The 25,092-nt window shown below is 43.4% G+C and overlaps 1 protein-coding gene across 2 annotated transcripts; it reads left to right on the top strand.

Annotated features, from left to right (window-relative positions):
* Positions 1 to 975: 975 nt before the first annotated feature.
* Positions 976 to 24,851, top strand: STAT1 (signal transducer and activator of transcription 1). Of its 2 annotated transcripts, none has more exons than XM_085066044.1 (25): positions 976 to 1,061; positions 1,195 to 1,494; positions 3,593 to 3,721; positions 4,366 to 4,510; positions 5,673 to 5,771; positions 7,066 to 7,161; positions 7,857 to 7,935; positions 8,571 to 8,662; positions 8,885 to 9,036; positions 9,287 to 9,445; positions 10,469 to 10,561; positions 10,753 to 10,812; positions 11,960 to 11,989; positions 12,074 to 12,167; positions 13,035 to 13,076; positions 13,571 to 13,654; positions 14,205 to 14,303; positions 14,424 to 14,559; positions 16,348 to 16,403; positions 17,541 to 17,635; positions 19,665 to 19,804; positions 20,925 to 21,110; positions 21,606 to 21,681; positions 22,116 to 22,218; positions 22,750 to 24,851. In XM_085066044.1, exons 3-25 carry the CDS (start codon positions 3,594 to 3,596, stop codon positions 22,771 to 22,773), a joined length of 2,268 nt encoding a protein of 755 aa, XP_084922170.1. In that variant the 5' UTR covers positions 976 to 1,061; positions 1,195 to 1,494; position 3,593; the 3' UTR covers positions 22,774 to 24,851. The 2 variants fall into 2 exon arrangements, with proteins under 2 accessions (XP_084922170.1, XP_084922169.1); XM_085066043.1 differs by having other exon boundaries at positions 8,571 to 8,665; positions 8,888 to 9,036.
* The last annotated feature ends 241 nt before the right edge of the window (positions 24,852 to 25,092 follow it).

The raw sequence follows: 25,092 nt of genomic DNA, 5'->3' as shown, positions 1-25,092 counted from the left end.
TTACCTTTAGCAGAAAGATTTGGTGTTTCTGAACAGCATTGTGAATCAGGTTTTGTCATTAGAGTTTCCACTATTGCTTCAGGACAGATTTTTGCAACGAGTAGGTTTAACATTTCATTTAAAAAGCATGTGACTTGAAATCATTTCACTGCTTTAAAGGAACACTGGAATAATTTTCTGTAGGACAAATACATCCAGCCCAAGCCTCCTGCCAGTTAGAAAATGGGGAATTTTGTCCTTATGGCACTATGAGTAAAAATATGGCTCTCCAGTAAAAAAATGGGGGGCACAGAGGGAAGACCCACAAAAAAGGGTGCCCAGATACTACCAGAAAAAACACCTGCTTTTAAGCACTTCTACTGTGTTTTTGCTTTCACTGTGTTTTGCAACAACAAATTGAAAAAGAATGTGATTGTTTTGCACTTTGTCTTGGTGCGTCACTGTAATGATCCTAATTAAAAAAATGTAAAAACTGTCAGTAACCTTCTTCCATAGGTTTTATTGATAGCCGTGTTTAAATACCCTCTACTCCCTAGTACTTCGTGCTAGGAAGTTTAGCAAGCAGACCTTCTATTTCTTTCTTTCATGGAGTAAGACCTGCCTCCTCCATCTGAGGAGTGAGGGGGTACAATGTACCCTGGAGAGCTGCACCAAAGCCAGGACTTGAATACCTCGGCCTCTGTTGGCTTCAAACGCCACACAAAACCCACCCAGGCCACGCTGCCCCAAGAGACACCGACAGCGACCCAAGGAAAAGAGGAATTTAGGGAAGGGGGACTAAGGCTCTGTACTTTATGGGTGTGTGGGACAGAGAAGCGGCTGGCGGGCCCGAGCGCAGTGCCGCAGCTGTGCAGCAGCCCCCGAGCCCTGCTGCGCTCCCTGCCCTTTGCCCTCACAGCCTGCTTTCGCTTTCGCCTTCCGCGCGCCACAGCCTTTCCCAGAAGTCACGTGACGCTCCATCTCCCCCCGCCCGCTCCCGGCCCGCCCCCGCGCATGCGCACTCGGCCGCGCGGCTCCCGGAGCGCAGCCGGCACCGCAGCACGGCCGGAGCCGAACCCGAGGTGAGGGGAGCGGGCGTGAGGGGCCGGGGGGATGGCGCCGGGAGCGGCACGGCGGGGCACTGCCTGCGCCTCGGGGGCTGGCGGGGTGTAACTAGCGCTGTCCCCAGTGTAACCAAAGCTGTCGCTTCCTCAGACCGACCCTGCCCGCGGGACACCCACGGCGCTTCGGTGTCTTTGAGCCTGGGGCAACGGGAGGCGTCTCCTAGCGGTCTTCATTCCCGGCAGGGACACTCTTCTGCTCTTCTGTCACCTGTTGCCTCCGCTCCCGAATCCACCTCTTGGCTCCTTCTCGGCAGCTGCACACTCTCCGACGCCTCTCCAGAGCCCTGACGCTGCGCTGCCTCGGAAGCGGAGCCCTGTCCCGGGCCCGGCGCTGATCCCGATCGCGCTGCTCCCGCGGCTTCAGCATCGCCGGGCAGCCTCTGCCGAACAGGTGCGGTGCTCCCACCCGCGGGGCTCAGCCGGCCGGGAGCGGGACAGCGCGGGCAGCGAGCCGGGCGAGGGCAGGGACGGCTGCCTGCGCCCTTTGCTCCCGAAACCCGCCGCGTGGAGCGGCCGCGGTCCCCCGGGAATGGCAGGAAAGGGGTTAGAGAGGGGCCGGGAAAGAGTCCTGGGGTGCATCATGACGAGCGTGGCCAGAAGGTCGAGGGAGGTGATTAGCCACCCCTGCTCAGCCCTGGTGAGGCTCACGTGGAGTGCTGTGCTCAGTTCTGGGCTCCTTAGTGCGAGAAAGACAAGGAGAGGGTCTAAGAGAGGCCACAGTGGTGATTGAGGGACCTGGAGCATATCTCTGCTGAGGAGAGACGCAGGAGCTGGGCTTGTTTAGTTCAGAAAAGACTGAGAGAGGATCTCATCAGTAAATATAAATATCTCAAAGGCAGGTGCCAAAAGGATGGTGCCAAACTTTTCAGTGGTGCCCAGCAACAGGACGAGGAGCAATGGCCATAAACTAAAACACAAGTTGCACCTCAACATGAGGGTGGCAGAACACTGGAACAGCTGCCCAGGGAGGTCGTGGGGCCTCCCTCTTTGGGACTGCTACAGCACACTTAAATGCTCTATTGCCTGCAATCTGAGAAGCACACATGTCAAAAGCCTCAAAGCCCTCACTTTAAATGTAACATTTTAAACTCATTTGCTTGTCACACATAGCACACACCGCTCAGTAGCTGAGGGCACTGGCATACAAACGCTAAAGGATTTGGCAGGAAGGCACACAGAATTTACCCTGATGCTGCCCTGTTCTTTCGGGTAGGTCTTATCATCCCTTTTTAATGGTTGCCTATGAGAGTGGATTTGCATCTCACCACCCATATTCTCAGCCTAGACTGTTCCTTGGACATATCTTTACATGCCATTTCCACTACAAGCTGATAACCTGCAGCCTAGAAGGCTGACTGCTGCTAGAGACCATATATCAGAACATAAAGCTGCTCTGTCACAAAAGTGTTATGACTGAGAGAAGCCATTCTGTGCAATATTAGCTCATTTAAGCATCCTGTATCTGCTGCACAGGTTACTTGAATTTAGCCTGCAAATGTGATCATGAGAACTAAAACACAGACAAAACATCCATCCAGTACTTCAGCATTTAAAGTGACTTGAGATCTAATCCATTTTCAAAGTAAGCAAGTGGGGGCATAAATAGCAACTGTAAATGAGTACTTAGAGGGGTCTTTGATTTTTCAGTCATGCTCTTGGTGATGGGGAGTACGTCAGCACCAACAAAAGGTGAAATTCTACATGCAGGGTCTCATCATGTGGAGTACAGGTATCAAACACACAGGTCCTCATTCCTATGTCCCTGCTAAGCAAGAGAGCAGTAACACTACTAGTATCCTACATGCCATGGAAAGGCGTTCAGAGGAAAAGAAAAAAAGAAAGCACCACACAGCTGCTCGCTCACTTCCCCCTCCTCGCCATGTAGTGGCATGGGGAGAGAATCAGAAGGGTAAAAGTGAGGAGCATTGTGGGTTGAGAGAAAGACAGTTTAACAGGTAAGGCAAAAGCCAGGTACACAAGCAAAGGAAAAGGCAGGTGTTCAGCCATCCCAGGAAAGCCAGGCACCATCCTGCCTAACAGTGACTTGGGAGGACAAACACCATCCTGCAAAACATCCCACTTCCCTCCTCCTTCCCCCAGCTCTGTGTGCTGAGCTTGATGCCACATGCTCTGGAATATCCATTTGGTCAGTTGGGGTCAGATGTCCAGCAGTGTCACCTCCCAACTCCTTGTGCACCCCCAGCCCCCTCACTGCTGGGGTGAGGAGCAGAAAGGGCCTTGCTGCTGTGTAAGCCCTGCTCAGCTGTTACAAAAACATCCCTATATTACCAACACTGTTTCCTGCACAAATCCAAAACATAACCTTATACTAGCTACTGTGAACAAAAATAACTATATCCCAGCCAAAATCAGCACATCCTCCAATTTTGTCAATGTTAGTGAAAACTCCAGATGACTTATTTTTCAGCAGTTCAGTCTGAATGCTACTTAAACATTTACACTGTTTTTTTGTTTCACCCTTTCCTCAGGATGACTCAGTGGTATCAGCTGCAGCAACTTGATTCCAAGTATTTGGAGCAAGTTCACCAGCTGTATGATGACAGCTTTCCTATGGAGATCAGGCAGTACCTGGCACAGTGGCTGGAAAACCAGGATTGGTAAGCACAGAAATTAGGTTTTGGGTTGTGTGACAAACAATGCCCTCGTACATGCAGTTGCAGGCAGCAGCAGAATGCTGAGGAAGCAAGCTGCTAGGTGAACCTTTGCTGGTAGGGTGCTTCAGTGGCTTTCAGTGGCTGTGTGGGTGCTACAGCCAGTGTTCCTGCCCCTCTTCAGGGCTTTCTAGAGGGGCCTGATACCTGGAGTAAGGGTGTCCTAGCTCACACTGCTCTCAGTGGTCTATAGCAAAAGTGGCTGTTTTAGGACCAATTAGTTACTGCCTTGGTAGTTGTCTCTCACTCTTCAAAGACTCCGAACTTACACCAAAGTTTCTGTGCAGTGTCTTCTATTTGAAGAGTGGTACAACATGCACATTCATTGGGGGTCCTAATGTTCCTGGAATGAGTAAATTAATTTGAACAGAATGTGGCAAAAAGAATACAGAGAGAAATAACATTTCTGTATTGAGGAAAAGAGAATCAAAGTTAAGAGAATGAAACTGGCTTACATTTGAAGGTAATTATCACTGTTTGCACATTCTACAACTAGAGCTGGGAATAAAAAGTAAAAGTACACTTGTGTATATTTCTTCTTTGATATATTGAAAGTGTATTTAACATAAGCATGCCTTAAATTATTTTAGGGAACATGCAGCCAACAACGTATCATTTGCTACGGTGTTATTCCATGACCTGCTGTCACAGCTTGATGACCAATTTAGTAGATTCTTGATAGAAAACAACTTTTTGCTGCAGCACAACATAAGGAAAAGCAAACGTAATCTTCAGGTATGCCTGGGTTCTATACCTATTCATTTGCTTGATTTACTTCAGTACAATTGGTTGCCTCTAAGCAAAATACCCTGCCATGAGGGATTTTTAGAGAGGATGTGTGAGAATCCTGATTTAAAAGCCAGAATTCAAACATTGCTCTGTTTTTAAATGGCTACAGTTAGGAAGCTACAGTTTAATTATCAGTACAGTTACAGTTTGAGAACTCTAGGAAAAAGAAAGTTTGGATTGTAAGGTGTTTACTAAATGTATTTTGAGCACTTAATCATTATTTCATTTACCCAAGCACTTCCCCATCCAGTTTCCTCAGTGTCCTAATAAGCTTCTGACGCAGAGGAAACACAGAAAAAGAAGTTGTTGCCATGTAACTGCAGAACTGCAGTGAGTAGCAGAGGAGTTTGTCCTTAGCACTCTGCATTGTACTGACATAGAAAGGGCCAGCGCAGTTGGTACTGAGTGGCAGTGCAGAACATATCCTTAGGAGACTTAGTGATAACTTTCATTAGTCAGTCCTCCCTCCTCCCTGGAGAGCTCTGTGCCGGAGGGTCTTCCACAGAATCACCTTCACCACTGCCTAATTAATTCCTACACATGAGCTTCTCCTTACCACAGGTTAGTAACCAGGGGTCTGTTTTCTGAGGAGGGGAGAGCATGACCAGGCTGTACTTATCCAACAGTAACTACAGATCAGCAGTGGAACCTCCTAGGGTAGAACCATCCTGAGCAGAGCAGGGCAGTACGCAATCCACAGCACATTTCAACTTCACGTGCACATAAAACAAAAAGGTTGGATTTGCATCCAGCCTGGACTGAGTGTTAAGCCAGCAGCCATACCAAGGTGTGGGAAGGTGGCTCTTGAGGGATGGGCACTCTCTAGGACTGTAGGGTAGTATCCCACATCTCCCAGTAATGTCTCTGACCCTTTCCTGTTGTTTTGTGCCAGTCCTGTCACCTTGCACGCTAATGAACAAAAATAGAAACTAGCTTCTGGAGCTGGTTGTGACTGTCACACCCTTCAGGCCTGGAGCAGGCTATGGCCACTGTGTTCCCTGAGGCTCACACGTGGTAATTCCCTAATCTTTTTGCCAGTCTGAAAGTTATTGAAGGACAAGAAACGATGTGTATGAACTTTAACAATAGACTGTGTCTCTAATGCTAGGATAACTTCCAAGAAGACCCAATCCACATGGCAATGATCATTTACAACTGTCTGAAAGAAGAAAGGAAAATACTGAACTCTGCCAAGGCATCAAATGAGGTAACAGTCTTGAAGTGTCTACTGCAGTTGTATCTCCCCTTTCCTATTATTTGGGACAAGGGAAGTGGATGAAGACTGGAAGGGGAAACAGACTGTCTTCTCTCTGCACAATAGGAGGTTCCTTAAAAAACAGAAGAGTGAGCACTGATGTGTACCAGCTGGAGAACATTAATATGTACCAGCTGGACAGCATGGCTTTTTTTGTGCTGAATGGAGCATTTGGAGGATAAATGGCCTGGAAATAATTTTTATTCCTTCAGTGACGTAAAAGCTGTGCTCTTTTTTTTAATGCTTCTGCAGTGTAGTGTAGCCTGATGTGCTAATTGGATTTTATTTCAGTAATTAGAGCTTAACTCATTTATCCAGCAAGATTTTAGGTTTGTTCTTCTGCATTTTACTCCCCAGTTTACTCTCTATGAAGCAGCTGAGCATGCTTCTCTGGACTGTCTCTGGGAAAGTGATGCATCACTCTCATTCATAGTTGTCTTCAAGTATTTCTTTCTATTTTTGGTGGGCGGGTTTTGGGTGTTTTTTAATAAAGTCCTTATTTTTTCCTCTGAATTATAGGTAAAGCTATATCTTCTCCTTCCTCACCTGTTCTCCAGCTTTTTCCTTTTTTTTTTTAACCTTTGCAAGAGCTGTTTTGCAATAAAAATTCTGCAGTATTTTGCAAAATTCATAGATAGCTGTAATCCACTTATGTAGAAAAAAAGTGATGGCTGACCAAGCACATTAATTTCCAATACTGAAATACTTCAATTTTTAGCAAGGCTTTGAATGTGCAGTGTGGGAAGAGCACTTGGACATGGTCTTTCAACAAGGGGACCTTTGCAACAGTGTCCAAAGCAGCTGCTCTAAGAGTGTGACACTTACAGAGCTCCTGTAGCTGCAGCACAGCTGTTCAGTCCTGGCATGTGACATAAAGCACTTGCTGCTGCCTTTCCAGCATGCAATAAATTGGGATCATCAAAAAGAGAAAGGGAATCACAGGATGGATTGGGTTGGAAGGGATCTTACAGATCACCTGTCTTCCACTAGGCTGGGTTGCTCAAAACCCAGTCCAACTTGGCCATCACTTCCACCACTGACTTAAACCTTTGGTAGCTTACCAAAATAAATACTTGGTTTATCTCAAATTCACCCTAACTTGATTTTTTATGCTACAAAATTTTAGTATGATTTATCAGAACAAGCCATGCTTCCTCAGGTTGTTTGTCAACAAAAAAGTCACTAATTTACAATAACAAAAAGGTTATGGGCCACTCTGGTTTAACTTGTTCTGCTTCTTCCCTAGATGGAAGTAGGGAGCATCCAGAACACTGTGACTGGGATGCTGGACAAACAGAAGGAGTTTGATGCCAAAGTTAAAGTTGTAAAAAGCAGTGTTACAGTAAGTATAATGTAACTCTTCATAGTAGTGTTTGTTGATTTACAGATCAAACACTTGATCTGTTTGTTGAAAAGGTTTCAGTAGTACATAAGACTTGATAAAATGACAAATAAAAGTAAGGCAGTGGTTTTCAAGTCTATAACCAGGGATTGTCTGAAGATAGAAAGTATCTTGTGCCTAAATTTTAACAACAAAAGCATTTTACCCAACTGAAATACTAGCAACTGAGGGAAAAAACCTCTTAAATAATATACTGACCGGTTTGTTGCTAACTAGAAGATGGATTTTTTTTTTTTACCATATAGGTGTTTGTCTTAATAAATACAGTCACAACAGAAAGCTTTTCTCCAAATAGTACTTAAGAATTTGAGAGTTTAAAATGCTTTGTGCTGTTCCAAGTTTTTCCACTGTAGCCTAGGCTCTCCTGAACTCTGTGAACTTACATGGCTTGACCACAAGGGCATTTCCATACTTCATAATTAACAGATTTCAGTGAAGTGAGAAGGAGGAATAGTGAATAGAAGGTGATGAAGTTTAGGGATATTTCCTGTTAGGGAGTTCTGGCAAAAAGCATTGCTACAAAACTTGACTTCATGTCTGTTAAGGGCACGTACCAGGCAGTTCCTAATCAGATGTAGTCATACATTTCTTGAAAATATTAAGTAATTGTTGCCACTCTCACTTGTGCATTACAGATTGTGGAGCAGGACATCAAGACATTAGAGGACTTGCAAGATGAGTATGACTTCAAATATAAAACCCTGCAGAATAGAGGTGAGTCATTGTTCAAAGACATCCCATATTGCATATAGTTTTTCAGAGTAAAAAACTCTGAATGCTCTTTACGTCCGGACACTAAGCCTAATGATACACTGCCAGAGTTACTGTTAATGTCCCTCCTTTATTAACTCCTCTTCACACGGATGCCTAAATTTCTGCATCTGTCTTTTGTTCCAAGTAAGAGAGCCTCCTTGACACAGCATTCCTTTGTCCTTTGCATCCCTTTGCCACTAGGAGTAGCAAACCCTGTAGACTCTGACCATTCAACCATACACTTAATTAATGATGTTTAGGCTTCTCTTTGCCATCTTGTATTTCACAAATTGCCTTCCTGCTTTAGGTTTTGTAGGCTCTTGTGCACCGAGGGAAACACAGAGTCCACACTGGTTTCATTATACAGTTCTGTCCCTGTAGCTGAATTCTTTGCACTAGAAAAGGCTTTAGCTTCCAACACAAATTGGCAGCTGACTACCCCTCAGAAAAGAGACATATTCAGAAGGTATTAACTGAAGCACTGAGCCACGATCTTGCTTTTTGTCCTTGTCCCCTTCTCCCCTCAGCATTTCTCCCCCACCATCCTTCAGTGCACCTTCAGCCTCATTTTCACAATTTGGACACTTACTTTACAGAGCATGAGTCCAATGGTATGTCTCAGGAGGAATACAAGAAAGAACAGATGAATCTCCAGAAGATGTTTTTATCACTGGACCAAAAGAGAAAGGTAGTGCTCAAGTTTTCATCAGAAGTCAACAGCTCTCCATTTTAAGCATGTTTGTTTTTATTGAATTGACATAAATTAACAGTAGAAGACTTATTTTAATATGTCAGTTGAACTGAGGTCTTTGCAGAGTTTTGCAAGAGAGATGAGCACTAGCTAAAACAGTAATTAGTTTTCCCGTATAAATTGTTTTTAATAAACAGGGTAATCTCATATTCTCTGTAGGAGGTGGTGAGTAAGATAGGACAGCTGCTACAAAACACAGAGCACACACAGACTGCTCTTATTAATGAGGAGCTGGTGGAGTGGAAGCACAGGCAACAGACAGCATGCATTGGTGGGCCACCCAACGCCTGCCTCGACCAGCTACAGAACTGGTGAGTCTCTAGCCAAGGACTGCATTTGAACCATGTCGTGAAGGAACACCAGATCCATGAAATACACAATTAACTGTATTATCCCTTTTCATTCTGTCACACATTCATTTTACTACCTCACCACACTTCCAGTGAGCATAAAGTGTTCTCCATGCACCTCCCAATGCTTAGGGACAGTCACCCTGCTGGTGCCTCTACATTTGTACCATAGAAAAACATGCTAAAAGTAATAAGATTGTATTAATTGCAGGTTCACCATTGTTGCTGAAAGTCTACAGCAAGTTCGTCAGCAGCTCAAGAAACTTGAGGAACTGGAACAGAAGTTTACCTACGAGCCTGATCCCATCACAAAACATAAACAAGTTCTGCAGGACCGAACAAACACTCTTTTCAAACAGCTCATACAAAGGTAACAGACCAGAAGGAACTTTTGGTGTTTGCATGAATAAATAGATGGAAAGCACCTTCCCTACTGTTGCCTCAGTATTCCTGCATGCTAACTTTGCATTTTCATAATAAAGGTTTTCAGAAATTTGTCACAAGCATAAAACTGAATTACTGTTTTTGAGATTTACCCTATCTAGGATTTCCACAGGTTCAGGCCTATGGAAAGGGTTTGTGATCAGTCATTATTGAAGTTAGCAGGAGCTTTGCTGCAGTACACATTGCTTACAGAGTCAAACTCCTCTGTTAGTCCATTTCTTGCTTCAAGCTTCAGCCATGCAAAGTTCAAGTGAAGAAAGGCAAGAAGCAATCTCCATCAAGCTGTGCCCAAGATAGATACACTCTAGATTCTCCAATCCTTTGTCACTGGACACATTCTCATTGCCCCCAGCACAGGGAGACCAGCCCTGTCTCTGTACCACCTCTACAATACAAGTTACTGTAGCTGGTATTTGCCCCACATAAGATCAGAGTCCCATTCTGTCAAGACAGAGTAGACAAAGTTTTGGGGTGTATCAGAACAAGTTAGCCCCAGGAATTTGTTTCATGGGATTATCTGGCCCTCATCAAAAACTCAACTTGTGTGTCCATCCCCTGGGCACATGTTGTTACACAGCAGTGTCACTGTAAGAATTCAGGAAGCCCTGGGAGTGGCAAACAAAGCAATGCTCCTCACCTGCACTACACTAATTACAGCACAGTGTTTTCTTGCTGTTTGATTTCAGGGAAGTTTGATGTAACAATCTCCCTCTTTGAGCCATTAATGTATTGCAGAAAAGCCAACACTTATGAAATCACTATTACTAGCCCCATTGAAACAATTGAAGGAAACTGATATACACCTCTGTGTAGATTGAAACTGAATTAATAAAGTATATAGTATTACTGGTAAATCGACATTCTTTTAAAGTTCACTTCAAATGTAATTTCTTTTTTCTTAATGACAGCACTGATAAATCATAGTGCCTTTAATCTGTTCTTCCCATAGCTCCTTTGTGGTAGAGAGGCAGCCTTGCATGCCAACACATCCTCAGAGGCCACTAGTCCTGAAGACAGGAGTGCAGTTTACTGTGAAGCTGAGGTATGTTTTCCCCTTTCCCTGTTTTGTGGTAAGGCTTTCCTGTCACTGGCTTTCTGCACCTGAGAGGATTGCACAGCCTGCCCTGCAGCCCCTGGACTAAGGTGTGGAGCCTTAGGAGGACATGGGAAGGGGGATTTCTTCTGGCAGAGCTTAACTCTGACATAAAAAAAAAAAATTACTTCTCTTTCCAGATTGCTGGTGAAACTGCAGGAACTGAACTACAACTTGAAAGTGAAAGTTCTATTTGACAAGTACGTTGTATTTTTTCAGCCCTCTGTCCTGTAATGGTAAACAGTCCCCATGTTCAGAAATCAAAGGGCAGTCATATTGTCAGTGTTGAGTAGGCCAGGAGCAGGCTGGCTTTCTGTGGCAGCAGGTACATCCTTCCCCTTTTCTTACCCATTCCCTTGCTCTCAATTTCTCTCTGCCACCAGAGAGATGTCACAAAGCATAGATGGCCTCAGCTTCTCACCATCAGCTCCACAGAGGAGAGGTCACTACTGCTAAATCAGGCACAGGGCAGCGCCTGGGCAACAGGCACAGCTCTGTTGGGGTGTTTCACTTGGATTAGGATCAGTGTAGAATTGGTCTCCACCATTTCCAATCATGTAATTTAGTCATGTCTCTAAAATACCTTGGTTTTTGGGTACTGTCTAGTATGTAGTTATCCTAAAGCTGCCTTTGAATTAGGGGTATAAGCAGTCTACCTTTAACATAGGACATGTTACCAAGTATAGAAAAAAAAAATTACAGCAATCTGAACAGACTAATACCAACCTTTAAAAACAGTTCAGGTGAATTTCACACTTTTTTCAAGGGCAGGGAAAGAAATGTAAAAGGCTGTCCAAAATAATGACAGGGACTGTGCTTTTAAGAAAGCAAGTGGGTTTTTGTCTTCCCAGCCATAACAGCTCTAGAGTCCAGAAACTTGTATAGAATAGGGAAAAAGTAAAAATAAAAAAAAAAGGTTGTGGGAGGTGAGGCTTTGAAAAGTGTACTAGATAGAGTGCAACTCAGTAATATCCCAAGTGCTGGGAAAACCAATTCAAGTGATGCTGCAATTTATTCAACAAGTTCAAAAGCAGGTTTAGAATGGCAGAACTGTATTTTTTTTTTCCCCTAAGAGCAAGAGTTAAAAATCTATGTAGTAAAAGACAGTACTTCCTTTGATTGTAAAGCTCCCATAGGAACATTTAAGCTTCAGTAAAAAACAGTCTGTTTAGCACAATATTTATTTTGACTGCTTGAACCAGCTACCTCATCTTTTGCACAAAAATTTCACAAAAGCATTTTACCAGTTCTCAGTCAGCTCTGCCAGCTACTGAAACGTACACATTTTCTCTGTCTGTGGCAGAATCTTTAAAAGATTCTTATTTTGTCTTTTTTTCTTCTTGACAGAGATGTAACTGAGAAGAACTCAGTCAAAGGGTAGGTGGCATCACAGTTTGGTACATTAATGCTACGTTCTTTCAATGAATGTGAGATTTAATTACTTTTTCTCTCTTTGTGAAGGTTCAGGAAATTTAATATTTTGGGAACAAACACAAAAGTAATGAACATGGAAGAATCTACTAATGGAAGTCTAGCAGCAGAATTCAGGCACTTGGTAGGGGTTTTTTTTTTTCTTTTATTGATGCAGCATCTTAATTTTGTGGGTAGATATGGTAGGAAGGAAACAAATTGGTTTTGTTATTGAAGTAATTATTCACTTTTGTGTAAAGAGTAGCTGTGATTATCTCTCCTTTTTCTTTGTTCGGTCCTTTTTGAAATATTTTGCCTGTTTCAATGAAAATGTGATTGCTTGCCACTGAAATAGGGACAGGAATGCAAAAAGAGTATTTGGTGCCATACAGCTTGTGCTGCAATGGGTTCTTTGGAGGAGCAAGTTAAAAAAGCCTAGAAATGCTGGTTTGGACCTTTCAAAGGAAGACCCATAGGGAAGCGTGGAATAGTTCAAAGAGCTTTGAGTCTGGAAGATGAAAATTGTCTAGAAGGGGGCAGCTGCAACAAAGTCAGTGCCTTCTGCAGACTTTTGATCTTGAGATTGTGAGGGAACAGACTGGTTCCAGCATTACAACAGGAAAGGAAAATGCAAGTCCAGAACCAGGGAACGTGGAAGTCCCCCTTCATTGTCCAGAACTGAGACTGTCTAGAGTTTATCATCCAATTTTGATACTTTGATAAACCACTAGTCATCTGATCCTGATTTCATATTCCTTCTGTTCTTGAAAAGCCTCTTACATAAAGGCATTGCATTATAACTGTGCAATATATTTTTTCACAGATGAATAGCTCATAAAAGAGTAGTAGTTACCTACAGTTTAATCCTTTGGCTCCCACAGCTTAGAACCAGAGTCAGACACTAGTGCAGCAAGTTTGCATACAGCTGAGCTAGTGGAGCATGCAAACCTCCTCTAGCACTTCCATTTGTGGCTGACATAAACGAGTGACAGGGTCTTTTGTTTGTTTGCAGCAACTGAAAGAACAGAAAAATGCAGGGAGCAGAACGAATGAGGTAACCAGCACTAACCTTTTCTTTGTAAAGGTTTTGCATAATACTAACAAGGCATTCATTTAAGACAATGCTATCTGCTCAGTCCTGTGACAACACACACAAGATGAGAGATCATAGGAGAGCAGTTCAGTGTTTCTACAAAGTGATCCATGTAGGAAGTGTCTGCAGGTGAGAACTACTGCCAGAAGGGCAGTGAGGGACTCTCCCACACTGGCATCTACTTCTAGCAGGGCTTCCTGGCAAACACTGATTTTTCCTATGGCTTAAAGATAGTAGCCACACGAGGGTGGGGGGGGGAAGGTGCCTGGAAAGCAGGCTTACTGACTTTTTTTTCAGAAGTCAGCACTGTCACTTGACTTCAACCTGTAAGCTCTCACCGAGGTCCACACCACATAACCTTGGGCAAAAAAAAACGTTTTCCCCATGATAAAGCCCCTTTACGTGACCCTAGGAATTTTTAGTCCCTGAAGAGCTTTCTTTTATTTTTTTTTAAGGGTCCTCTCATTGTAACAGAAGAGCTTCACTCTTTGAGTTTCGAGACACAGCTGTGCCAGCCTGGTTTGGTAATAGACCTAGAGGTATGTCTTAGATGGAACAGATGGACTTCTGATCATGTGTGTCACTTGTGCTGACAATCTAAACTTTTTCCTCTCTCTTTTTCTTTTTTTTTTTATAAGTCCTGGAATATTGAGCACTTTCAGTAATTTCAAAGTATGGGAATGACACTTCACAACAACTCTGTATAGACACAGAGAGAATGCTGTCAGATCTCTGGGTAAATAAGAACAGATGTGCTTTGCAAAGTGTCTGATACCTAGAGGGCTTAAACCACAGGGTTGGTTATCAGTTTACATTTATTTCAGAAGCAGTGTGCTATGAATGCTACTGTCACTATCAGTGCTGTCATAACTGACACTAAATGAAAGTCTTTATTAGGCAAAAACCACCCAAGTCTTTCCAGTACTTCATCATACTGATACTTTATCTCCTATTTAGAAACTTCTATTGAAAAAGTCAAGACTATGCAAGCAGAGAATTAAAATGGAAATGGATTTTTGCATAATCTCCAGGAGAATTGTGGCAGCAGTGCAGGGTAACCTGACACATTTCCTTTTGTGCCTCTTTCAGACCACATCCCTTCCCATTGTTGTGATCTCAAACGTGAGCCAGCTTCCCAGTGGATGGGCTTCTATCTTGTGGTTCAACATGCTATCTACTGATCCCAAGGTATTTGCAAGGAAAAAAAAAAAAATCAAGTACTATGCCTAATTTTCAAGTATTGTTCAAGTGGCATTCTAAAAATCAATGTTTGTTAACTATAGGTTGCATTTTTCTCTTCCACTCTAGAACCTGTCCTTCTTTCTGAATCCACCCTCTGCAAAGTGGTCTAAACTTTCCGAAGTCCTGAGTTGGCAGTTTTCTTCGGTAACAAAGAGAGGACTAAATGCAGATCAGCTGAGCATGCTGGGAGAAAAGCTACTTGGTATGGTCTGCTTTCATCACTGATGGTCTGTTTGAATTGAAGCTAATTCTACATATTTTCCTGCAGTCCGTTTTAAATTTTCTTTTCCTCTTACATGTTTGCCCTCATACAATATAACTTTGCAGCAACGAAGCATTTCCCATACTTTTCAGTGTGGCAGAGTTTGTAAATGAAATCAGGTCATGAAAAATATCTGCAGTTCTAACTTAAGAGTTTCATATGTTAGAACAACACAGATTTGGCCTACTTCTGCCTTCTGAAGTAACACACACGTTTAGTCACGTTTTTTGAAGTGGCTCTGTCTTGGCATCTTTTTGGTTTTGTTTTGAAATCCACCTCCATTCATTTTAATTTCATGCATGCCCCCAGCTACAGCAGGGATTCACTCTGTCTGCATAAACACAGTTACAGTATCAACAGGAAAACACTATGAAACTACCAAAGGATATAAAATTGAATTATCTCCCACATGAGTGTCCTTAGTAAAAGCCTCATCAGCCATGAGTTTTGTTTCCAGACTCCTTGCAGTTTGCCTGAATAGGCAGGGCACTTGACACTGCTACTGATTTTTCACAGTAGATTCTGGATGTAAAACACTGTTGATTCAGTATATTTCACCAACATTAAGTTTCAAAAAAACCATATTATTAAAGGTATTTGGGATAAGTGTGTCTAGCTGGATAAGTACAGCATTCCAATCTCTAATTCCCCCAAGATAGAAGATCTGACAAAAAGCTGCTAATATAATAGATTAATTTTCAAAATTCTGCACAGAGAATATTTTTTTTGTTTAATTAACCAACACGAAGAGACCATTGATATATTTCTCAGGCAAATTTGCATTTCAGAACTACAGCGATTTTGTCTAGCCCATTTTTGTCATGGGAGGGCTGCTACTTAAATCTTATCTCTATAGATAAAAATATCACACAGCTGAAAAAAAATTCTGGTTGTTGAACAGTGGATATTCAGGATTCCTTAGTGCAAGGAGACAGAACTAGCAGGGTGCCAGGATACAACTTGCCTGCTGTTTTTGCAATGTGAAAGTTGACAGAATCTTGATCTCTTAACACTAGTGGTATCAGTAACAAGCTCCCTAACCCAGTTTCTTTTTAGCAGAATGACAGAGAAAAGCATATTAATTGGAAGCCATAGCATGATCTCTAATGGAAAGAATTTGGCTCTGACTGCAGTCAGGGTCTGCAGAGCTCCAGCTACTGTAGTCCCAGAGTAGGACTTTTTTTTTGTGGTTTGGATATGATGAAACACTGTGGACATAAAAACAAGGCTGGGGGAAACAATTGCAACAGGAATGAGATGGGGCTGTGGTTAGGGTAGACCTAGGAATAAAGAATTACTGGGGCAAAAGCCTTCAAGTCACCAGAGTCAAGACAGGAAAGTAAGAGAGATACTGCAGGGTCTACTGAGCCCTGCAGAGGAGCTTGTGGGCTGCAGTCTTCTTCCTGTGCTGGAAAGAACTGTGCAAGGATTCACCCTCCTTCCTGGAGGCATTTTGAAGCTGGCAAAGGTTTGGTGTAGCACAGCACAGAAAGTGTCAGGATGAATGGGTTTCCATCACACAAGGGCTGCTCACACAGATTTGGTTATGATGAAACCTCCAAGAGGGGAACTCTGCAACCTCCCCTGCCCTAGGTGTGAGAACACAGCAGCCTCTTCTTTACTAGTTCAACAGCTGAGCTCAAAATAAATACTCAGAACTTGGTTTTCTCAGTTAGCCTCACTAAGTAACTTATGGAACATGACTGAAGTAAAATTTATTGTGTTCAGGGCCAACAAATGGAGCATCTCAGGATGGCCTTATTCCTTGGACAAGATTCTGCAAGGTATGGACACAGTTTTAAAAACTGCGATGGAAGAGGGAGTTCATCTTACTTTATTGTGGGTTTTGGTTGGACTTTTTTTTGTTTGTTTTCGCCACAAGGTACCTTCTTTTTCAGTAGCATCCCCCTAATTATTCTAGACCTGACATGGTGAGGTGAAAGTAGCAGCAGAAGGAGGGAAACGAGTTTGCAATGGCAAGGAGTAGATGATTTTGACACTGCTTTTGATCTATGTAAACTCCATAGATAAAAAATGGATCTTTCAAACGCAGCATCTTCATTATTATTAATGCAGCTGCTATTAATAGAACAGTTCTCCATGTTGACTATTACAGAAAATGTAAACAAAATAACCAGCAAGATGAACAGTTCTTTATCATAATGAAAGATATTTGTCAGGCCAGGGGCAACTGGATTAGGGTGAGGATTAACACAGGGTGGCCAAGAGGGTCAGTATGATGACAAAAAGCCACATTGAGGAGTTTCACAACCCTGGCTGCAGCAAGACAGGAGGATTCTTCAAGTTTTCTTTGGCTTTAGACCCTGAACTGGTATAGATAAGCAGGAGATTACAGGAAGCAGGAGCAGACTCCAGGCAAAGAGTAAAGATCTGGTGACCTACAAGCACTCAAGTTCATTATTATAGATGTCTCATGAGAAACTGAGACCCAAGTCTCAACAGAAACTGTCTTTAAGGTCTTCTGCTAGCCAGCCCAGTCAAAAACCTCATGGAATGGGTGGGTTGCCTGTCCAAAAATCCAATAAGGATAGCACCCAGGCAGGAACAAGAGCCTTTTATCTGCTCTTAGACCAGCGTTGTTTCACATGAGAGGTGATGGATCATGTGTTTGTGGGTGCTGCAGGCTCAGACAGGCATTTTGCTCATACTGCCTCTTAAGATGCAGTGCATGCTTCATTACCAATAGTTCCTGTCCTTCTGGAGTGGAGAGACAGAAAGGGAAAAAAGTCAGAAGAGAATATGGGGAAGGTGAGAAAAAAGAAAAAGGGAGGAAAAACACAAGGACATGTAGACAGTGGCAGGATTGAAACCTTGCTTTCCTCTCTGCTTAACACAACTCATGTTTCATTATCCCTGTTCTCCCCTCTCCCATCCCTGCCTTTCCATATTCTGTATTCCAGGAAAATATAAATGATAAAAATTTCCCCTTCTGGCTGTGGATTGAGGGAATCCTGGAGCTTATTAAGAAACATCTCCTGTGTCTCTGGAATGATGGGTAAGACCTGAGTGAAGTTAAAGATGTGGTCACTGCTCCAGACCTCACTTTTAGGCTAGCAGTTGCACCCTCAGGCTGGGACATTGTTTGTACAGAGAGTGGAACTTGAAACCAGAAAAATCTGAAGCAAATTAATTCTAGTATGAGGAATCCTCTGATGAGGCAACTGCCAAAAGCCAGAACATCAGATGACCAAGTTGTCCCTTTCAAGTCTCAGAGCAGGGCTTTGAATGTTAGATTATATTTTGTTTTGCCTCTGCTCCCACTGTAAGTCAGTTCTTTCCACATCCTAGAACACAGCCAAGAGAAACTGAAGCACAAGAAAGTATGTCATAGTGATACCCATTTTTAGAAACCAAGAAAACCGAACTGCCTGCCCGAGGAGGTTACTGTGAGCTGCCTGGAGGTGGCAGCAGGCAGACTCTGAATGCCTGTGCCTGCACCGTGGGCCCAGAGCACAGCAGCCTTCACTGATTTTAAGAGTATTACTAAGGAGAAAGACTCTGCCAGATGGGAACACAGTTCCATTTGCCCTTTAATACTGGTTTCGTAAACTTTTGATTCTGGGATTTCCGATTTTGGAAGTAATTCTGCCCAAACTAGGCTTATCCAAGTCACAATCCTGCATTTTAGCTTTAGCCACATTATGAAACCTCATCAAATAGCACACTCACAGTGCAGCATCCCAGTATCCCACAAGTCTGCAGGATCTACAGTAGCAGGATTGCTTTGTCCTGCTCCAGTCAGCAGTGGGTTTCACATTTTTACTGCCCAGTTCCACATAAATTCTGTCAAAGCCCTGTGTAGTACAAGCTCCCAAACCTCCCCATTTCTTTGCAGGGGGAACATTTGCCACTATTTCTGAAGCAGAAGGGCAGCTCTGTCCCATTTGGTGTCCCACCTCAGTACAGTGATGGATTGGGATTGCATGTGGCTTTGATACAGTCCAGAGTAGCAGAAACTCCCCATGTATACCAAAGATTTTACAGCCTCAAGAACATTTGCCTTTCTTCATACTCAGGAGACAGGAAGGCAATAGTCTTCCCTTACACACAGGATATTGACTACTGAACACATCTGTTACCTAAAGCATGGCATTTAAACCAAACAGAACACAAGACTCACCAAGCAAACCCCTAAACCCCCATAAAACATGGCATCTGAAATTCTAAGCAAAATTGTGATTTAGTGTTCTTTTTTTGTGCAAAACCCACTTTTCCTAACTTAATGCACACAAGGACAGTCATAGTACTTAAAAGTTCATTGTTGAGGGAGTATTTTGAGGAATAAGAAGCAGTGCAGAGAAGTTCCGACCTTTGTTAAAAAACCAAAAGCAAAATACCAACCAACAAACCAACCAAAGTTAAGCAGCTGGGGCTTGGCCAGGGTTGTATACTAGTACTGCCTTGAACAGCTCCCTCCCTAGTACCTGCTCAGATCAATCAATCTGTTATAATTACCTCACCAGCCTCCTTGTCCATAAAATAACATTTGCTGAGCATAGTGAATAAGCCACACAAGTTTAACAGCTCCTCTAGAAAGTATGCACAAGGACCAAAGCAAGCCCCACACCTGTAAGAGTGTAATCTGGCAGCTAGCAAAGTTTCATCAGCCCAAAAGGAGGAACAGCTGTTCTTTAGAGTACTTTTGAAGTTAAAACTAACTGCTAGCTGTGATCTGACCCTATTACACACATATAACTTCACTTCTGCCCCCCTAGCCCAGCTTTGGCAGCAAAGGGGCCAATCTCTTTTGTTGCAAGCAGAAAAGATATTTGGATAAGCCCCCAGGCCAAAGTGAGAGTGCTGAGGGAAGCTGTGGTGATTCATGGCAGCCAGGGGCATGAATCACCACCTGACTGCAGCCAGTCAGCCCTGCTGCCAGCTGTTCACAGGACAAAGCTTTCTGTGAGGCTTTCACCAGTACATCTGTTTTAAGTGAGGAAAGCTTTTTAGTTGTCCTAGCTAGCCCAGCACAGCTTAGGTTTTATGCTGAGGAGTAAGCCATCTCTTTGTTTTCAATATTGCAGCTGCATTGTGGGTTTCATCAGCAAAGAGAGAGAACGTGCTCTGCTGAAGGACCAGAGCCCAGGAACATTTTTACTGAGATTCAGTGAAAGCAGCAGGGAGGGAGCAATCACCTTTACCTGGGTGGAGGGATCTCAGAACGGTAAGTCAGCAACACAGAACCTCTTTGCTGATCTGCTTGCATCCAAACAAGAAGTCTTTATGCTCTTTTCTCCATGCTGAGGACCAGCACAACAGCTCAGCCCAGCAGCAGGCCACAAGCAATAGCAGCTACACAAACCACACAATTGATCAAGGTTTCATCCAGGACAAGTAGCACTTCCCAGGTACTGCTTCCAGCCTGGAAGTTTAATAGAAAAAACTGCCTGGACTGTCTTCCCTGCCTCCTTAGGCTCTCTCCCAGCAAGAGACCTTTTGTACACACACCTACAACATCACCTTCCAGACCCAACTGCAGGCAGCCTCCCTCCCATACTCTCCACAGGAAAACTGCATACTCACTTCATTTTCCAAGTAGTTCTCCTTCCTCCCACTGTCCAAAAGGATCCATGAATAGCTTGCTCACCCTCTCTTGAGGAAGCCTGGAGCCATCACAGCTGCAGAAAGTTATAACCTCCCTTGTACCCAGCCAGTCAGGGCTTTCCCCTTGCACACTAATTACACAGCCCCACCTGCCAGCATGGCACAGCTGTTGACAATTCACTTGGATGAGCCCAAAACCTGCAACAGGTGGAAGAGATACTGCTGAATGTACTTGTGTGACTTCTTTTCCCCTTTGCTGCTTCATACCTGACACTTCCAGAAGTTAAGCAAAAGAAGGTTGATAGTATTTGGAGCATTCACGATCTGTCTCTCTTGATGATTCATAAAAGCCTCAAGTGGTGTATTTGGATCAAACTTTGTAACAGGCAGCAGAGTTTGAATTACATAATTTGGAAGAAGGTTAAAAAGGCAGTACAACCTAAATCAGTTAATGAAATACTGCAGTTAATTTCCACAGACAAGTCACACCAGTCATTCTGAATACAAAATACACCAAGAGCCATCACTATGTGCTATCCCCCCTATGCCTCCCTACCCCACAGAACAATTATGCTCCCTTTGACAGGCATGAAATATTTCCTGCAGCACAGCAGGTGTCATCCAGGTAAGGCTTTTGCTTACGTGAACTCTGAATTTGTGGAAGTGGCTGCAGCTTTTCTGGACACTTTCAGAAAAACCCAGAAACCAGCTGTAAGAATTGCTGCTTCTCTCCTGTGCAGAGCCCGAGTTCCACTCGGTGGAGCCCTACACCAAGAAGGAGCTCTCTGCTGTGACTTTCCCCGATATCATCCGCAATTACAAAGTGATGGCAGCCGAAAACATTCCTGAAAACCCACTGCGATTCCTGTACCCCAATATACCCAAGGACAATGCCTTTGGCAAATACTACTCCAGGCCTAAGGAGGGTGAGTGCCATGAGGGGTTTGTACCCTGTAGGGTGTCTGGTTGCTCCTGAGGGCACTGTGTAATTTCTGTGGCAGGGAAAGAAAGGGAACAGTTGGCCTGAATGTCTTGGCAGCTTGTCCCATATTTATATGCTAAGAAAAGGTCTGTTTTTAAAGAGGCACAACATGAGCCCTAATCAGATAAAAAACTGAAACCCCTAATTGTTGCTGGCCCTCCAGCTGTCATGTGAGCCCATGAGCTGTTTCAGAAATGTAGGTTCCCACTAACAGCCAGGTCCGTGACTGGTTATGGGAGGGTGTTTTTTCCCCATTTTCTAGAGGAGAAAAGGAGAAACTGACTAAAAATGGAATAAATTAACCATAGTGCTGTAAAATGCATGACAGAGAGACTTGCACATTATCTGGGTCATAGGCTATATTTTTGGTACAATAAAGATGAAAATGTGACGTAAACTTGCTGAAAAAAACCTCACAAGTTTTTTTTTTCTCTTGAAGCACCAGAGCCAATGGATTTGGATGGTCCCAAGGGAAACGGCTACATCAAGACTGAGTTAATCTCTGTATCCGAAGTGTAAGTTGCCACAAAAATTTGGATTTTTAAGAACTGATCGTAAGTTTTTAGCTGTAGTTCATGTCTCTTCACAGTATTCATGCTGTAGGTGCCCCTGTCAAGTCTTTCCTCTCTGAGGATCTATCACAACACATTCATGCAGTGCTGTGTTCAAATCACCATTTTTAGGGTAAAAACCCTAGAAACTTGTAGGTAGTTGTATTGGCAAATAATTTCTTGAAAAGCAAGTTCTCGAAGACTTTTTGGACTTCTCTGGTTAGGATGTGCATCCCTGAATAGTCTGAGTTTTCATTTAAAGCCAGACTGACTTTGGAAAGCCTGGTCTTCTTCACAAGAGGCCTTGTTAGTGGCCCTTCTGGACCTGGAGCCAGACATGGTAGCCCAGCTGTGCCTCATTTCTTTAGTGAAAGTTTATTCCTTCTCTTCTCCACCAGCCACCCTTCCAGGCTCCAGTCTCCAGAAAATCTGCTCCCCATGTCTCCCGAGGAGTTTGATGAGGTGTCTCGGATGGTGGGCCCAGCAGAGATCAATACTGTGGTATGTATCATGAACCAGCCTGAAGCAGGAGGGGTGGGCCAGAGCTTGCTTTTCCCCTTTTTCCCCACTTCAGACATACCTCAGACACTTCAGCAAACACTTGAGAACACATCTCTTCACATGCATAGGAAAAGCCAGTTAGACTGGGATTGCCAGCAGTTGTTTTTCCCATTTGTCTGCTGGGAGAGGGGTGAAGAACAAAAGGGCAAAACTGGAGAGAAGATGGGAAGAGGAGATTGCTATAGTCCCTCCTGTGGGGTCTATGTGGGGAAGGCCCAGAACAGGAGTGCAATTTGGAAGTGCTGCCCTGGCAGTGCTGGCAAAATACTGCCTGCTAACAGAGCAGTGTTGTCCTTGCAGGGTGTGCTTCAGCATAAAAACAAAATTATTCCCCCAGCTTCCCCTGCCAGGTGGATCCCAAGATGTGAATCTAGTGTGACTGGGGGATAACTTGGTCACGCTCTGTGGTTAGCAAAGAGCTGAGAATCAGGGCTTGGCCTGTGTAATGGAGGTTTCCTTTTCTCCTTGCAGATGTGTACACACATGCAGCTCTGAGCTTTGTCTGAGCTTTTCCCTGCGTCATTACCACGGCTGATTCGCTTAACGCATCCTGTGCTGCAGTCAATGCCTTGGCGACACGCTTCACTTCTTTGGTTTCTCAACCTGAAGGTCCTGTAGCAATTTTAGGTCATGAGAATATCAACATGAGCAGCCTGAGTAGCCTCCTTATGTGCACATCTTTGTCTAGTTAGCAAGACACCATGCCAGAGGGGAGGAAGAGAGGAGGGTGGGAATGTGAGCTCCTCAGTGATAGTGATGGGAGAAAACACATGTTGGTTGAAGAAATTAGTTAAATGTTCAAAACAGTTAACTGTACATGGAAAGCTTCAAAGAAAAGCTGGTTCTTTTGCACTTTATATTAGAAAGCTCACACCTTGAAATTTTGTCTGCATCGCATAAGGAAAGAGTGGAACACTCTACAGATACATGCCACACCAAATCAGTGTGCTGCTGAAGTTTGTTGTGCTTTTAGCTTTTCTAGACATGGCACTGAGAGAGCACAAGCCCAAAGTGTTACCTGCATTTCATTTTTGCAATCTTCATAAGGCATCATCTTGTGTAGGATGTTTAGCACGATCTTTCTCATAAAGTGCATTTCTTAGGACTCCAAAACTGCACTGGTACATGCTGAGCTTGCAAGCCAGGGTGTATAATCAAAACCAAAGCCTCTGCAGAGTGCAGCCATGCTGTTTAGCAGAGTGTCAGACAAAATGAGAACCTACTCTGTAAGAGTGCAAAAGCTGTTGAAGTATGCTTTTATTTACTGTATTTAGGTGAAGATCTGGTCACTCCTCTATCTTTTTCAATAAGACAGACCCCATTTGGATTATAACAGGTGGAATGGAACTCACTTTTCTCATGCATTATGAACCAGGACATTTATTTAACTGTTAATTTGAATAGCTGAAAGATCCTACAGCCTCTGATAATGAAGTGGTTTTGCAATTAGGGGTAAGGCACAGGAAAGTGAAGAAGTTAAAATTTATCCAGAGCAATGGCTGCAGGATATGCATTCTACAGCACTTAAACGATGAAGCTGTGCTTCAACCAGAGGAGGAACAGGTTTGTTTCTCAGCACATTTGAAGGTAATTAACAACTCACAGTTAAGAGACAAGGCTGTTCTAAGCAGCCTATTAGTGCAGGCTGCTAATTAGCACGGAGCTGAGCAGAGGGGCTGCAGAGCACTTGTGCTGCACCACACCTGGCCAGGTACAGGAACAGGGCAGCCACTGCAGGGGGCTCTGCTTGAGCAGGGGATTGGACAAGGTGACCTCCAGAGGCTACTCCAGATCCAGCAGCTGCTGTTTGGGAATAAAGGACTGGTTCAGTTTGGTGTGTTGTGCCCAGGATGACTGATGTGCCCCCTGCAAAAGCTCAAAAGAAAAATTAAAGGACCTAGAACATGTAACACATGTCTTTAAATGAAAACATTGCCAACACAAGAGTTTAAACTAAAGCATTGCCAAACTGACTTTTTTTTGGTGCCCTGGGTTCCTGAGATTAACAGTGCTACAGGAGATCACAAAGGGTGACTTAATGCTTTTATGTTGCTATAACTAGTGTAATGTGTATCTGTTGCTAATACAAAAATCAACTACTTGATTTTTAAGCTACACTTTGTATTCATGTTCTGTATGTCATTACTTTTATACTTCAGTTTTGTGAGATTTAAAGCAGTGGCCTTACTCACAGGTTGGTCTTTCCGTAGCCAGTAGTTCTAGAAGCAATGATTTTTCCTCAGTGGAATATTCTTTTATATATTTTAAATAAATGGAACTGTCAGTTGCCATTTTTGTCCTCTCTTGCATTTTGCCTACTTCTGTTATAAAGCGGGTATGTCTGCCAGTATTTTACTACTCTGTATCTCATTTTAAACTTGGTTTGTGCAACTGAAGAGTTACAGCTCTGAAGCCTAAGGCAGTACTGATACTTTTAATTCTCTGCATTGTTGCAGGTCAGTCTGCACTAGAGTTCTTAGATGGTGGCTGTTAACTTTATTATTGCTTGTATCAGTTCATTAATTTGTTTTCTACCCCACACAAAGTTCAATAAACTGAGCTTGAATTTTTAATCTGAGTCCTCAGTAGGGTTAACTGACCTATGGCTACTATTTGTGGGCTACCAAGCTGGACCTCTGCTGCATCGTTTTTCTCTGGGGCTAGTAAGTGACAATATCCCTTGTCTCACACTTGTTAGGCTTTTATATGAACTGCACAGCCAGAAGAATAATAAAGGAAAGAAACTGTTGGTGTGATGAAGGATAGCAGGAGTAAGGCAAGAGAAAGCTAGAGCTGTTGAGAGTATGTGCCCAA

Source organism: Lichenostomus cassidix, chromosome 7, assembly GCF_008360975.1.
Source record: "Lichenostomus cassidix isolate B80296 chromosome 7, HeHo_3.0, whole genome shotgun sequence".
Taxonomy (NCBI): Eukaryota; Metazoa; Chordata; class Aves; order Passeriformes; family Meliphagidae; genus Lichenostomus; species Lichenostomus cassidix.
This window is presented reverse-complemented; position numbering and strand designations above follow the sequence as displayed.

Coding starts and splice junctions, on each gene's coding strand:
- STAT1 (XM_085066044.1), top strand. CDS start 3,594: ATGACTCAGTGGTATCAGCTGCAGCAACTTGATTCCAAGTATTTGGAG. Junction 21,111..21,605: donor CTACTCCAGGCCTAAGGAGG/GTGAGTGCCATG, acceptor TTTCTCTTGAAG/CACCAGAGCCAATGGATTTG. Junction 22,219..22,749: donor CAGCAGAGATCAATACTGTG/GTATGTATCATG, acceptor TTCTCCTTGCAG/ATGTGTACACACATGCAGCT.